Source organism: Heteronotia binoei, chromosome 17 (assembly GCF_032191835.1).
Source record: "Heteronotia binoei isolate CCM8104 ecotype False Entrance Well chromosome 17, APGP_CSIRO_Hbin_v1, whole genome shotgun sequence".
In the NCBI taxonomy this organism is placed as follows: domain Eukaryota; kingdom Metazoa; phylum Chordata; class Lepidosauria; order Squamata; family Gekkonidae; genus Heteronotia; species Heteronotia binoei.
In genome coordinates, this window is record NC_083239.1 from 49,583,844 (window position 1) to 49,596,886 (window position 13,043).

General features: G+C 49.8%; 1 protein-coding gene across 1 annotated transcript in view; it reads right to left on the reverse strand.

Moving 5' to 3' along the window:
• LOC132585880 (cation channel sperm-associated auxiliary subunit gamma-like) overlaps positions 1 to 13,043 on the reverse strand; it is a 107,309-nt gene that overhangs the window by 75,203 nt on the left and 19,063 nt on the right. The window contains exons 6-9 of the mRNA XM_060257757.1: positions 12,429 to 12,584; positions 7,532 to 7,703; positions 7,259 to 7,396; positions 5,350 to 5,406 (exon numbers count right to left, since the gene is read on the reverse strand). Of these exons, the coding sequence (XP_060113740.1) occupies positions 5,350 to 5,406; positions 7,259 to 7,396; positions 7,532 to 7,703; positions 12,429 to 12,584 (523 nt within the window). The remainder of the gene's footprint in view (positions 1 to 5,349; positions 5,407 to 7,258; positions 7,397 to 7,531; positions 7,704 to 12,428; positions 12,585 to 13,043) is intronic.

The following is a 13,043-nucleotide window of genomic DNA, read 5'->3' on the forward strand; positions in this document are numbered from 1 at the left end:
AGAGAGATCTTGGGGTCGTGGTAGATAACTCACTGAAAATGTCAAGACAGTGTGCAATTGCAATAAAAAAGGCCAACGCCATGCTGGGAATTATTAGGAAGGGAATTGAAAACAAATCAGCCAGTATCATAATGCCCTTGTATAAATCGACGGTGCGGTCTCATTTGGAATACTGTGTGCAATTCTGGTCACCACACCTCAAAAAGAATATTATAGCATTGGGAAAAGTGCAGAAAAGGGCAACTAGAATGATTAAAGATTTGGAACACTTTCCCTACGAAGAAAGGTTAAAACGCTTGGGGCTCTTTAGCTTGGAGAAACGTCGACTGCGGGATGACATGATAAAGGTTTACAAGAAAATGCATGGGATGGAGAAGGTAGAGAAAGAAGTACTTTTCTCCCTTTCTCACAATGCAAGAACTCGTGGGCATTCGATGAAATTGCTGAGCAGTCGGGTTAGAACGGATAAAAGGAGGTGATTAAATTAAGGGTCACCAAATAAGATAAGACAACAATAAAAGGAGGTGATTAAATTAAAGGTCGCACAATCACATTAGTGTGACCAAATAAGATAAGACAACAATAAAAACATAAAACATGAAAACAATTTCTAAAACAATGACATGTGCTAATTTTGGTGGTTAACATGTGGAATTCACTGCCACAGGAGGTGGTAGCAGCTACAAGCATAGCCAGCTTCAAGAGGGGGCTAGATAAAAATATGGAGCAGAGATCCATCAGTGATAAAAAATTTTGGCCACTGTGTGACACAGAATGTTGGACTGGAGGGGCCATTGGCCTGATCCAACATGGCTTCTCTTATGTTCTTATGGGACACAGAGTGTTGGACTGGATGGGCCATTGGCCTGATCCAACAGGGCTTCTCTTATGTTTTTATGTGACACAGAGTGTTGGACTGGATGAGCCATTGGCCTGATACAACATGACTTCTCTTATGTTTTTATGTGACACAGAGTGTTGGACTGGAGGGGCCATTGGCCTGATCCAACATGGCTTCTCTCATGTTCTTATGGGACACAGAGTGTTGGACTGGATGGGCCATTGGCCTGATCCAACAGGGCTTCTCTTATGTTTTTATGTGACACAGAGTGTTGGACTGGATGGGCCATTGGCCTGATCCAACATGGCTTCTGTTGTGTTTTTATGTGACACAGAGTGTTGGACTGGATGGGCCATTGGCCTGATCCAACATGGCTCCTCTTATATTCTTATGTAGCGTGATGAGGTGACCATTGGTAGCATTTTTACGGGCCAGTCCCGTTGCTGCAGGTGTTACCATCATGAAATTGCATGGCGGAAGAGTGCCATTTTGCAGGCCTTGCGGAACTGTGGAAGCTCTCGCAGGGCCCTGACCTCCTCCGGCAACTCATTCCACCAGCTAGGGGCAGCAACGGAAAAGTCCCTGGCTCTCCTTGATTTAAGCCTCACTTGTCTGATGCTGAGAACTGCCAGCAGGTTCTGAATCCCAGACCACAGTGCTCACTGGGGCATGTGCAGGGAAATATGGTCCCTAAGGTATGCAGGGCCCTGGCCATACGGGGGACTTGTGCAAATTTAAGGCTGGCAGCAAAGAAACTGAAATGGTGCAGGGTTTCCTGTCCCTCGGCTCCATCGTCAACCAAAAGGGAAAGCGCAGCCGAGGAATGAGAAGAAGGGCAGCCACGAGGGAGGTCTACGAGACCCTTAAATATGAGGATGCGTCACAGGCAAAATGTGCTGCATAATTAAATACAGAAGTAAATAGTTGCCAGTCTGAGTAGACAATACTGACTTTGATGGACTGAGGGTCTGATTCAGTAGAAGGCAGCTTCATATGTCCATTTGTTCACAACTCTTTGGGGAGGGAGGGAGGGAGGCTCCCCGGCATCTCCAACTAAAAAGGGTTCAGACAAGTAGGCGTGAAAAAACTCAGCTTGAGACCCCGGAGAGCAGGGGAGGGGCTGTGGCTCAGTGGTAGAGCATCTGCTTGGGAAGCAGAAGGTCCCAGGTTCAATTCCCGGCATCTCCAACTGAAAAGAGTCCAGGCAAGTAGGCGGGAAAAGCCTCAGCTTGAGACCCTGGAGAGCCGCTGCCAGTCTGAGTAGACAATACTGACTTTGATGGACCCAGGGTCTGATTCAGTAGAAGGCAGCTTCATATGTCCATTTGTTCACAACTCTTTGGGGAGGGAGGGAGGGAGGCTCAGTGGTAGAGCATCTGCTTGGTAAGGAGAAGGTCCCAGGTTCAATCCCCAGCATCTCCCACTAAAAAGGGTACAGGCAAGTAGCTGTGGAAAACCTCAGCTTGAGACCCCGGAGAGCCGCTGCCAGTCTGAGTAGACAAGACTGACTTTGATGGACTGATTCAGTAGCAGGCAGCTTCATTTGTTCATATATGGGTGTGAGAGTTGGACGATAAAGAATACCGACAGGAAGAAAACAGATTCTTTTGAAATGCGGCGTTGGAGGAGAGTTTGGTGGATTCCGTGGACCGCCAAAAAGACCAATAAGTGGGTTCTAAACAAAACCAAGCCTGAATTCTTCCTAGACTATACTGAATCTATTGTACTTTGGCCACGAGCATGTGAAGACGAGAGTCGCTGGAAAAGCCAATAACGCTAGGAGAAGTTGGAGGCAGCAGGAAAAGAGGAAGACCCAACAGGAGATAGTTCAGGGTGGGGCCAAACTGTGGCTCGGGAGCAGTCTTCCCTCTAAGCTGCAGAGTCTTGTGAACAAAAATTCTACTTTGTGAGCAGGGCTGGATCTTGGGGGGAGGCAGAGGGGTTGCTTGCCCCGGGCGCTGATGGAGGGGTGTGTGTGCAAAATTGGGTATGGAGTCCATTGTATTCTATGGGACCATAAGATAGAATGACCCATAAGGGGGCGTCATTTTTTAATTCCCCCCCCCCTCAGAAAACATGTAGATCGGGTCCTGTTTGTGAGCTGATGGCATTAAAGACGTGAGCTACTGCATAAATCAGGGGTGTCAACATGCAGCCCAGGGGCCGAATAAGGCCCTTGGAGGGCTCCTATCAGACCACTGAGCAATTGGCTGTCATCTGCTTCCTTCTCCCCCTCTCTCTCGCATAACAGCTTGCTTTGCAAGGCTTGCTCAATCGCACAGGAGCTACAGAGAAAAACCTCAGTTTTCTCCATGGATTGAGGCTCCTCCCCCTCCTGGTCCCCTGGGGAAGGACGAAAGGGAGCCAGAGCTTCCTTTGCGCAGTTCCCTGGATCCCATGGGAGAGATACAAAGAAAGCACCTTTAAGACCTACAAGTCCTGATGTTTTAAGCATGTTTCATTTTAAGTTTTTAAAATATATATATATATATATATATATTTAATTGTGTTTGTCTGTGTCCTTTATAAAGTTTATATCTCTTCTACCTAATCTTAAATAGGTACACGCCCAGCCTGACATGGCTTGGCCCGACAAGGTCTTATTTATGTCAGATCCGGACCTCATAACAAATGAGTTCGACACCCCTGGCATTTATCATTGTGCTCTGGGGTCATCCTTCCTGAGCTAAGACAAAAAAGTGTGAGCTGGAGGCTAAAAATCTGTGAGCTAGCTCACGCTAACTCAGCTTAGAGGGAACACTGCTTGGGAGCCACGTGTGGCTCTTTTGCACATATTCTGTGGCTCTCAGAGCCCCCACCATCCCATCAGCCGGCTTGGAGAAGGCATCTGTCTCTTTAAATCACTTTGAGACAAGCCGCTCTGGGCCGTTTCTGGGGAGAAAGGCAGAGTACAAGTGAAGCGAGTAAAAGTAAATAAATAATTTTTGCGTAAACTTAACACCACAAATAAAAGGGGTGTGGGTTTATATACCCAGACAAGCTGGGCCCTGAATTCCACTTCCAAACAGAGGCTTTTTTAGCACTCTGATGTCATAAGAACAGAAGAGAAGCCATGTTGGATCAGGCCAGTGGACCATCCAGTCCAACACTCTATGTCACATAAGAACCTAAGAGAAGCCATGTTGGATCAGGCCAATGGCCCATCCAGTCCAACACTCTGTGTCACAGAAGAACCTAAGAGAAGCCATGTTGGATCAGGCCAGTGGCCCATCCAGTCCAACACTCTGTGTCACATAAGAACCTAAGAGAAGCCATGTTGGATCAGGCCAATGGCCCATCCAGTCCAACACTCTGTGTCACATAAGAACATAAGAGAAGCCATGTTGGATCAGGCCAATGGCACTCTGTGTCACACAGTGGCCAAAAAAAACCCCTGAGTGCCATCAGGAGGTTCACAAGTGGGGCTAGAAGCCCTTCCACTTTGGCCCCACCCCCCCCCAGCACCAAGAATACAGAGCATCACTTGCCCCAGACAGTGGGGGGGCAGTTTGCAGGTTTGCCCTTTCCTTGCTCCTGCCTTCTTTCCCCATCAGAGGAAAGTTTGTTATTTCCTGCGTGAGAAATTTATTTATTTATTTAGTCAGTCTTATAAGAACATAAGAGAAGCCATGTTGGATCAGGCCAGTGGCCCATCCAGTCCAACACTCTGGGTCACACAGTGGCCAAAAAAAAAAAAACACCCAAGTGCCATCAGGAGGTTCACCAGTGGGGCTAGAAGCCCTTCCACTTTGCCCCCCACCCCAGCACCAAGAATACAGAGCATCACTGCCCCAGACAGTTCCAATAATATGCTGTGGCTAATAGCCACTGATGCAACTCTGCTCCATATTTTTATCCAATCCTCTCTTGAAGCTGGCTATGCTTGTAGTCGCCACCACCTCCTATGGCACTGAATTCCACATGTTAATCACCCTTTGGGTGAAGAAGTACTTCCTTTTATCCGTTCTAACCCGACTGCTCAGCAATTTCAATGAATGCCCTTGAGTTCTCGTATTGTATTTCTCCATCCCATGCATCATCTTGTCAGGAAACGCTTACAAGATGACGTTCGCTGCTTCGAAACTTCAACAGCAACAAACTGAGACCAGTTTCCCACTCGCCTTACGCCGCTCTCACGCTCCTCTTCTCCACAGGGCTCCCGTCGGATTTTGCACTACCTGCACCTCTTTCACGCGGCAAACAAGATCCTCTAAAAACCAGTTTCTGTTTGACACGTGAAAAAGGCGAAGCGAGTTGCAGCCGTGGGGCATGCAGTGCGGAATCCAACGGAAGCCCCGCCAAGAAGAAGAGCATGAGAGTGGCGTAAGGCGAGTGGGGGATCAGTCGGATTCTACCAAGGTGGGGGGAGCAACTCCTTTGCGATTGGGGGCATCGTTACGAGCACAACCCAGGAGACTTTTGCTATCTCCAGCTCGGAGAACCTGGGAGTTTGGGGGAGCCCTCTGGGGACGGGGAACATCAAGGCAAAGATTACCAAAAGGACCGACCTCCCAGAACGGTACAGGCCGACTTCCTGCTCGTCGCGGCATGCTTCACAATCCCGTCTGGTGAAAAAAAAAAGTAAGCCTTTCTGAAGGTGAATGAGTTCTCTGGGCCCCTCCAGGCATCCCCTGTGCCGCTGGTCTTTGCCCACTGGAACCCACAAGGGCTCTGGAGGGTCAGACAGGAAACCCTTCGCTCCAGCAACACCCCTCTAGCCTAGTCCCTGCTCTCTTCCTTTAGCCCTGGGTACAAAATAGCGTCACCCTGGAGTCGGAAATGACTGGTGCTTGCACAGGGGACTACCTTGACCTTTACACAGGGGTCCTTTTGTAGCAAAATAGGTGGTGGAGCTCATTAGCATAACTCATTAGCATATGCCGCCCCCCCCGCCAGCCAAAAGCAACCCGACGCGAGAAAGGAGAGCCCCGGGTAAGCGAGGCCTGCTTGGGCTGGCTAGAGATCCAGCCAGCCCAAGCAGGCCTCGCTCACCTGGGGCTCTCCTTGGCTGCCCCCCCCGGACAAAAGGCCAGCAAGCCACCCACCGCCCAAAATCACATAAGTGGAGAAAGGGTGGCGTGGGTTTCTCCAGGGGTTAATGAGGGCTGCTGGGGGTGTGGCAAAGCCCCTGGTGGAGGCTGGCTGCCCGCTCTCCTAAGCCAGGGATTGTTATGCAGCTGCACCTCCTATTCAACGGACAAGGGAGGTGGGGGGGGAGTAGGAGAGGGAGCTGTCAGAAAGATTCAGGAGCTGTGCTCCTGTGAGCTCCTGCTGAATTCAAGGCCCGCCTTTACAAGACAGTTTCCCCCACCATTTTGGCAACTGGGACTGAGAGCAGAACTGGCGTGTACCGCTGACCCTGCTGGACAGCTCCCCAGGCACTTGAGCGCCAGCGTCAGTGAGGAGACAGGGCCTCTCTGGCCTGTGATTTGGCCTGCGCTTCACCTTGCAAGGAGGGGGCTGCACAGAAACCAGAGCCAGTCATGCGGTTCCCCACCCCAGAGTTCCCCAACACAGTGCCCGTGGGCGCCATGAAACCTGCCAATACTTCCCAAGTTTTCTAGGAAGTGGGTGGAGCCACTGTAACACAGGGCTTGTTATTGGGTCTCTCTCATTCATATGAAAGCATTACCCACGTCGGCGAAGTCGGGAGAGGAGTATTGCTTTTGGCTCTGTCCCCTGTGGCAGTCCTTTTACTAACCGGCTCTAGCTTCTGTGGCAGGCATTTTAGGGTGACGCTATCCACTCCCTCTCAAAATTCCATCAGGGTCTGCAGGCTCAAAAATCTTTTGTAGCAGGAACTCTTTTGCATATTAGGCCACACGCCCCCTGATGTAGCCAATCCTCCATGAGCTTACAGAGCTCTTAGTTCAGGGTCTACTGTAAACTTCAGGAGGATTGGCTACATCAGGGATGTGCAGTCTAATATGCAAATGAGTTCCTGATACAAAAAAAGCCCTGGGGATCCCTGCCCTACCCCCCTCCTCAAAGCTCTGGGGAAGTCTGAGAGACCGAGAGACTCTGTTGCTTTACCTGCAATAATCCTTCCCGAGTTTTTCAGAAAGTGGGTGGAGCCATTGTACCACAGGGCTTGTTACTGGTTCTCCTCATTCAAACGAAAGGGTTACCCATGTCAGCAAAGTCGGGAGAGGAGTATTGCTTTTGGCTCTGTCCCCTGTGGCAGTCCTTATTCTAACCGGCTCTAGCTTCTGCGGCAGCCATTTTGGGGTGACGCTCTCCACTCCCTCTCAGAATTCCATCAGGGTCTGCAGGCTCAAAAATCTCCCGGATCCCTGCCCTACCCCCTTCGTCAAAGGTCTGGGGAAGTCTGAGAGACGGAGAGACTCTGCCGCTTTACCCTGCAATAATCCACCAACGATCCCCAGCGGCTTGACGGGGCCCCGAATCTGACACTACCTGACACCGAGATGAGGAAGAATTCGCCTTCCTGCCAGCCTCCGCCAAGGGCAATCACAAACTCGGTGTTATTCCTTGGGAAATCCACCGGGTTCAGCTTCCTCACGCACTGCTTGGCCAGTATGCGGGTCCACAGCTCTAGGGGGAAGCCAGAGTGAGAGTCAGGAGGATGAAGGCCGGTGGTCGCGTTAAGAGCGAATGGGTATCGAGGGTGTCGCCCGAGGGCACCTGGGGGCTTGTGGGCCACCTACGGCCTTCCCCCGATCCACTCACCAGACCCCGAGGTGTTCATGTACAAGGCGCTGTAGTTCCCCGTGAAGTAGTAGACCAGCTGGTTCTGGCGGACGAAAAGGGTGCTTTCCGTGGCGATGGTGTCAAGGATGCTGGAAGAGAATTTCTTCCAGGGGCACTTCCGGCTACTGATCCAGCAGCTGTCGATGGCCACCTGAGATGGACGCCAAAGGGACAAAAGGAATAGCGAACTGGCGGCAACCCTACTCGGAAAAAGTCTTGCCTGAATCCTACACACACACACACGGTCTCTTCCATGCTCATTTGCCTGGTCTCTAGCAGGGCACCAGGGACCGGTTTCGTGGAAGACAATTTTCCCACGGACCGGTGGGGGAGGAGGCCCTGGAGTTTTTGTCACCCCAGGCTGTCCCCCACCTGTGCCACATCCCTGCCCTCCATAGGGGTCTTTAAATGCGAGGAGGAGACTGGGGCTCTTTCTGCCTCCCCCTCCCATTTAAAGGCCCCACCGAACAGCTGATTGGTGGAGGTCTCTATATGAGGGGTTGGCTAAGGTCACAGCAGCACTGCCCCTTCTGCCAGGCTGGGACCTGGGCAGATGAAAGAGGCCGTGCCACCGCTTTAGTCCGGGGCTGCTCTTGACAGTATATGTCACTTTAAGGCTTCATAATACTGTGTAAAGATTATGTAACTCCCACTATACAGCAGTAACAAGAAGCATGTGAGCTACATGTGTAACTCATTAGCTAATTGAGCAAAGGGATTGGCTAATGGATGTATAACAACAGAGGCCACACTACTAACTCTTGTGGGTGAATATTGGAGGAGAGACGTGGAGAGGAGTTGGAGAGTGGCTTGTTATTCTGTTGGATTGATTTACTGTATTGGATTGATGGACTGGTAAATGACTATTCTTCTGGACTGTGATTTTGTACCATTGAACTGGCTGGACTGAATGTGAGTGACCTGACCATTGGACTGACTTTGTCTTATGCTTATTGCTTGAACCCAAATATACTTGTTGAACTGGCTGTTGTTGAGTTTGTCTTCAATAGAACTACAGCTGGGGCTGGGCTGACCAGAGTGCTCTACACAAGGAACTTCCTACATTCTGACAGCTCTGACTCACTTCAAGGTCCAGTTGCTACCAGGCCACGAACGGGTACTGGTCCAAGGACCGGTGGTTGGGGACCCCTGTCTTATAGACCTCAGGGATGTCAAGCTCATTTGTTATGAGGGCCGAATCTGACATAGATAAGAGCTTGTCGGCCCAAGCCGTGTCAGGTTGGGCCAGGCCATGTGTGTACCTATCTTTGATTAGGTAGCAGAAATATAAACCTTAAAAAGGACACAAAGACAAAGATCTTCTTTTTAAAAAAAAAAACCTTTAAACATCCTTAAGATATTAGCATTTGGTCTTAAAGGTGCTTTTTTCGTATTTCTCCCATGAGGCCAAAGGAACGAGGCAAAGGAAGCTTTGGCTCTTTCCTTCCTTCCCCAAGGAACCAAGAGGAGGAGGAGCCTCAGCCAATAGAAGTAAAAGAGGCGTAGCTCAGTAGCTCTGCTGTGCCTGGCAAAGCAAGCTCTCCCTCCCCCCCTTCCACCTCAACCGAGGAGCCTCAGCCAACGGAGAAAATAAAGGTTTTGCTCTGTGGCTCATGTGCAATTGAGCAAGCCTGGCAAAGCAAGCTATGATGTAGAAGGAAGCAAGAGGGAGGGAGGAGGCAGATGACAGCCCGTTGCTTGGGGGCCTGGTTCAGCCCCTGGGCCACATGTTTGACACCCCAGATCTAGAAATCCTGTCAGGAAAAACCTTTGAGGGATCGTCAGAAAGCCAACAAATAAATATTTTTCAATAAGGTGATATGACCCACTTTAGAGAGCCCCATGGTGCAGATTGGTAAAGCTGCAGTACTGCAGTCTGAGCTCTCTGTTCACGACCTGAGTTCGATCCTGGCAGAAGCTGGGTTCAGGTAGCCAGCTCAAGGTTGACTCAGCCTTCCATCCTTCTGAGGTTGGTAAAAGGAGTCCCCAGCTTGCTGGGGGGAAAGTGTAGATGACTTGGGAAGGCAAGGGCAAATCACCCTGTAAAAAAAGTCTGCTGTGAAAACGTTGTGACGCAACGTCACCCCAGAGTTGGAAACGACTGGTTCTTGCACAGGGAACCACCTTTACCTTTTTGAAAATAGGTCCTTGCTCCTGTTAAGTTTGTGCTTCTATGCTACCTTTGCCTTTTTTAAAAAAAAAATCCACTTTGCTAATGCAGGCAAAGGATTTCCTCTGAATATTTTCTTATGTTCTTATGTGACACAGAGTGTTGGACTGGATGGCCATTGGCCTGATCCAACAGGGCTTTTCTTCTGTTCTTATGTGACACAGAGTGTTGGACTGGATGGGCCATTGGCCTGATCCAACAGGGCTTCTCTTATGTTCTTTTGTCTTAGTGGCCTCTGCAGTCCACCAAAGCAAACCAAACCAAACAAAACCCTGGCTACTTCCATACTTGTTGAATAATGCAATTTAGCAACTGTTTGCAACTGGATTTTTCTGTGTAGAAACAGCTAAAATCCACTTGCAAATGGCTGATAAAGTGCAATGAAAGTGTATTATCCAACATGTGTGAACAGTCCCTGTCATCTGCTATTGATGAATTCTGCGGTGCCACTCTCTCCACTGAACACCAAGTCCCCTTCTACCGCTTTGCCTTTTTACCACTTGGAGAACATCAGGAGAGCCCTGCTGGATCAGACCTGTAGGCCACCCAGTCCAGCTTCCTGTCTGACACAGTGGCCAACCAGTTTCTCTGGAAGGCCAACAACAGGGCATAGAGGCTGAGGCCTTCATAACAACCTCAGAAGAGCCCTGCTGGATCAGACTAGTGGTCTATCTAGTCCAGCATCCTGTCTCACACAGTGGCCAACCAGTTCCTCTGGAGGGCCAACAACAGGGCAGAGAAGCTGAGGCCTTCATAAGAACCTCAGAAGAGCCCTGCTGGATCAGACTAGTGGTCTATCTAGCCCAGCATTCTGTCTCACACAGTGGCCAACCAGTTCCTCTGGAAGGCCAACAACAGGGCAGAAAGGCTGAGGCCTTCATAAGAACAACAGAAGAGCCCTGCTGGATCAGACCTGTGGACCATCCAGTCCAGCCTCCTGGCTCACACAGAGGCCAACCAGTTCCTCTGGAAGCCCAACGACAGAGCAGAGAAGGAGAAAGAGAAGGAGAAGACTGCAGATTTATACCCCGCCCTTCTTTCTGAATCAGAGACTCAGAGTGGCTTACAATCTCCTATATCTTCTCCCCCCACAACAGACACCCTGTGAGGTGGGTGGGGCTGAGAGGGCTCTCACAGCAGCTGCCCTTTCAAGGACAACTCTTGTGATAGCTATGGCTGACCCAAGGCCATTCCAGCAGCTGTAAGTGGAGGAGTGGGGAATCAAACCCTGTTCTCCCAGATAAGAGTCCTCACACTTAACCACTACACCTAGTTGAGGCAAGACTGATGTCCTTTGGCCAGGGACGGTCAGCAAATGTTGTGAGCTGGATCGTAGTGATCTCCGGGGCACATTATGGAGAGAGCCAGTTCTGTTGATGTAGTGAAGGCCACAGGAATAAACAGCTTCAAAAGTGGATTAGATCGATTCATGGAGGAGAAGTCTATCGATGGCCAGTAGCCACGGCGACAAAGAGGAACCTCCACATTCAGAGGCACTAATCCTCTGAATCTCAGAGCCAGGAGGCAACATCAGGGGGAAGGCCTCAGCTTCTACGCTTTGTTGTCAGAACCGGTTGGCCACAGCATGAGACGAGACGCTAGAACAGATGGACCGCCGGTCTGATCCAGCAGGGCTCTTCTGTTGCTCTTAGAACGGATAATGCTTTCTTTCTTTTTTTACATTCAAATTTTATTAATCTTCTACATTTTAAAACTACACAAAACTGCAAAAGTCAAACAGATAAAATTACAGAGACTTCTCGATCTCGAGTGGCATTATACAATCTCATTATTAAGATAAAAAAATCGCTTAAAAGTAAATCAGTTTCTCCTACAAACTATTTTTTGGTATATATTCTTGTTGTAACAAATAACTTACTGCTATAAACCATGGTTCTACGACTTTTTTTTTTTCATATGCTTCTAGAGAGCTATTAGAGGTCAAAAATGCCATTTTTGTAAATACAAAGTATTCCCATATTTTGTTCATCCACATTCGTATTGTCGGTGCTTTGGCTTCCTTCCATTTTAACGCAATTAATGATTTTGCTAGATTAATAAGTACTAAACGAATGTCTTTTTTTGATTGATCTATATTTGCCGTTTCCCGGAGGCCCAAAAGGAATGCTTTAGGAGTAAACGGTATTTTTATCCTCATTAATTCCTTTGTTTTTTCTACAATGGTTTTCCAAAACACTTGCAATACTGGACAAAACCGCCAACAATGTAAATAATTTCCCTCCTGCCCACATTTCTTATAGCGCAATGGAGAATAAGTAGAGTTTTACGGATACTGCTTTCTGGAATACCCGATGCTCGCTGTTCGAGACGACAAAAATACCATAAACAGCGGTCCTCTAGAGCAGGGGTGGCCAACGGTAGCTCTCCAGATGTTTTTTTGCCTACAACTCACATCAGCCCCAGCCATTGGCCATGCTGGCTGGGGCTGATGGGAGTTGTTGGCAAAAAAACATCTGGAGAGCTACCGTTGGCCACCCTGCTGGCTGGGGCTGATGGGAGTTGTTGGCAAAAAACATCTGGAGAGCTACCGTTGGCCACCCCTGCTCTAGAACTCTGTGCCGCTTGGTGGAATTGCGGAGTCTGCCTCTTCCCACAGCAGATTCTTATCCTGGAGCAGACACCGGTAGCGCACTCGTGTCCCAAAGAAGCGAGAGGGTCACGCCGGCGCTTCTTTCCCCCTTTTACCTCTATTAGAAAGTAATCCTCAAAGCCTGTGTCCGAAAGAACGATGATCTTGTTGTTGGGAATGCCGCCGAGGATGAGCACGGGGGCTTGATGGTAAGTGGACCACATGGGGCGCGAGGATTCGTTCAGGGAGAAGTAGCCTCTCAAACTGGTCAGCTGCGCAGAGACAGCGAGAGAGAACACGGGCATGGTTAACTTCCTCCCATCACTCCCAAGGGGTCTCGGGCCCAGCACGGACCGAGTAGCGCTTCTTGGGGCCGTAGCCAGGATTTGAAAAGTCGGGGGGGGAGGCTTTTTAAAAAGCTAGGGGGCACCCTTTCCCATCCGCCGCGGGGCTTGCCACTTCTCAGAAGCTTTCTAGGGTAGGGGCGAAAGCTGGAGGCTCTGGAAGTGACGAAGTTGAGGCAGCCGACCCCAAAACTTTGGAGTCGAGAAGGGACTGCCCCTTGCATGCCAGCAGGGGGGTTTCCTTCCCCCTCCCCCTTCCTCTCCCCCACCCTGGCCCTTTGCAGCCCACGGCTCCATCTGCCTCCCCCTCGGCCCATTCCATGTGGCTTCCTCTCCTTCCCACTCCCCTGCCTCCTTCTTCTACGCTTTTGCTGCTGCACTGCACTG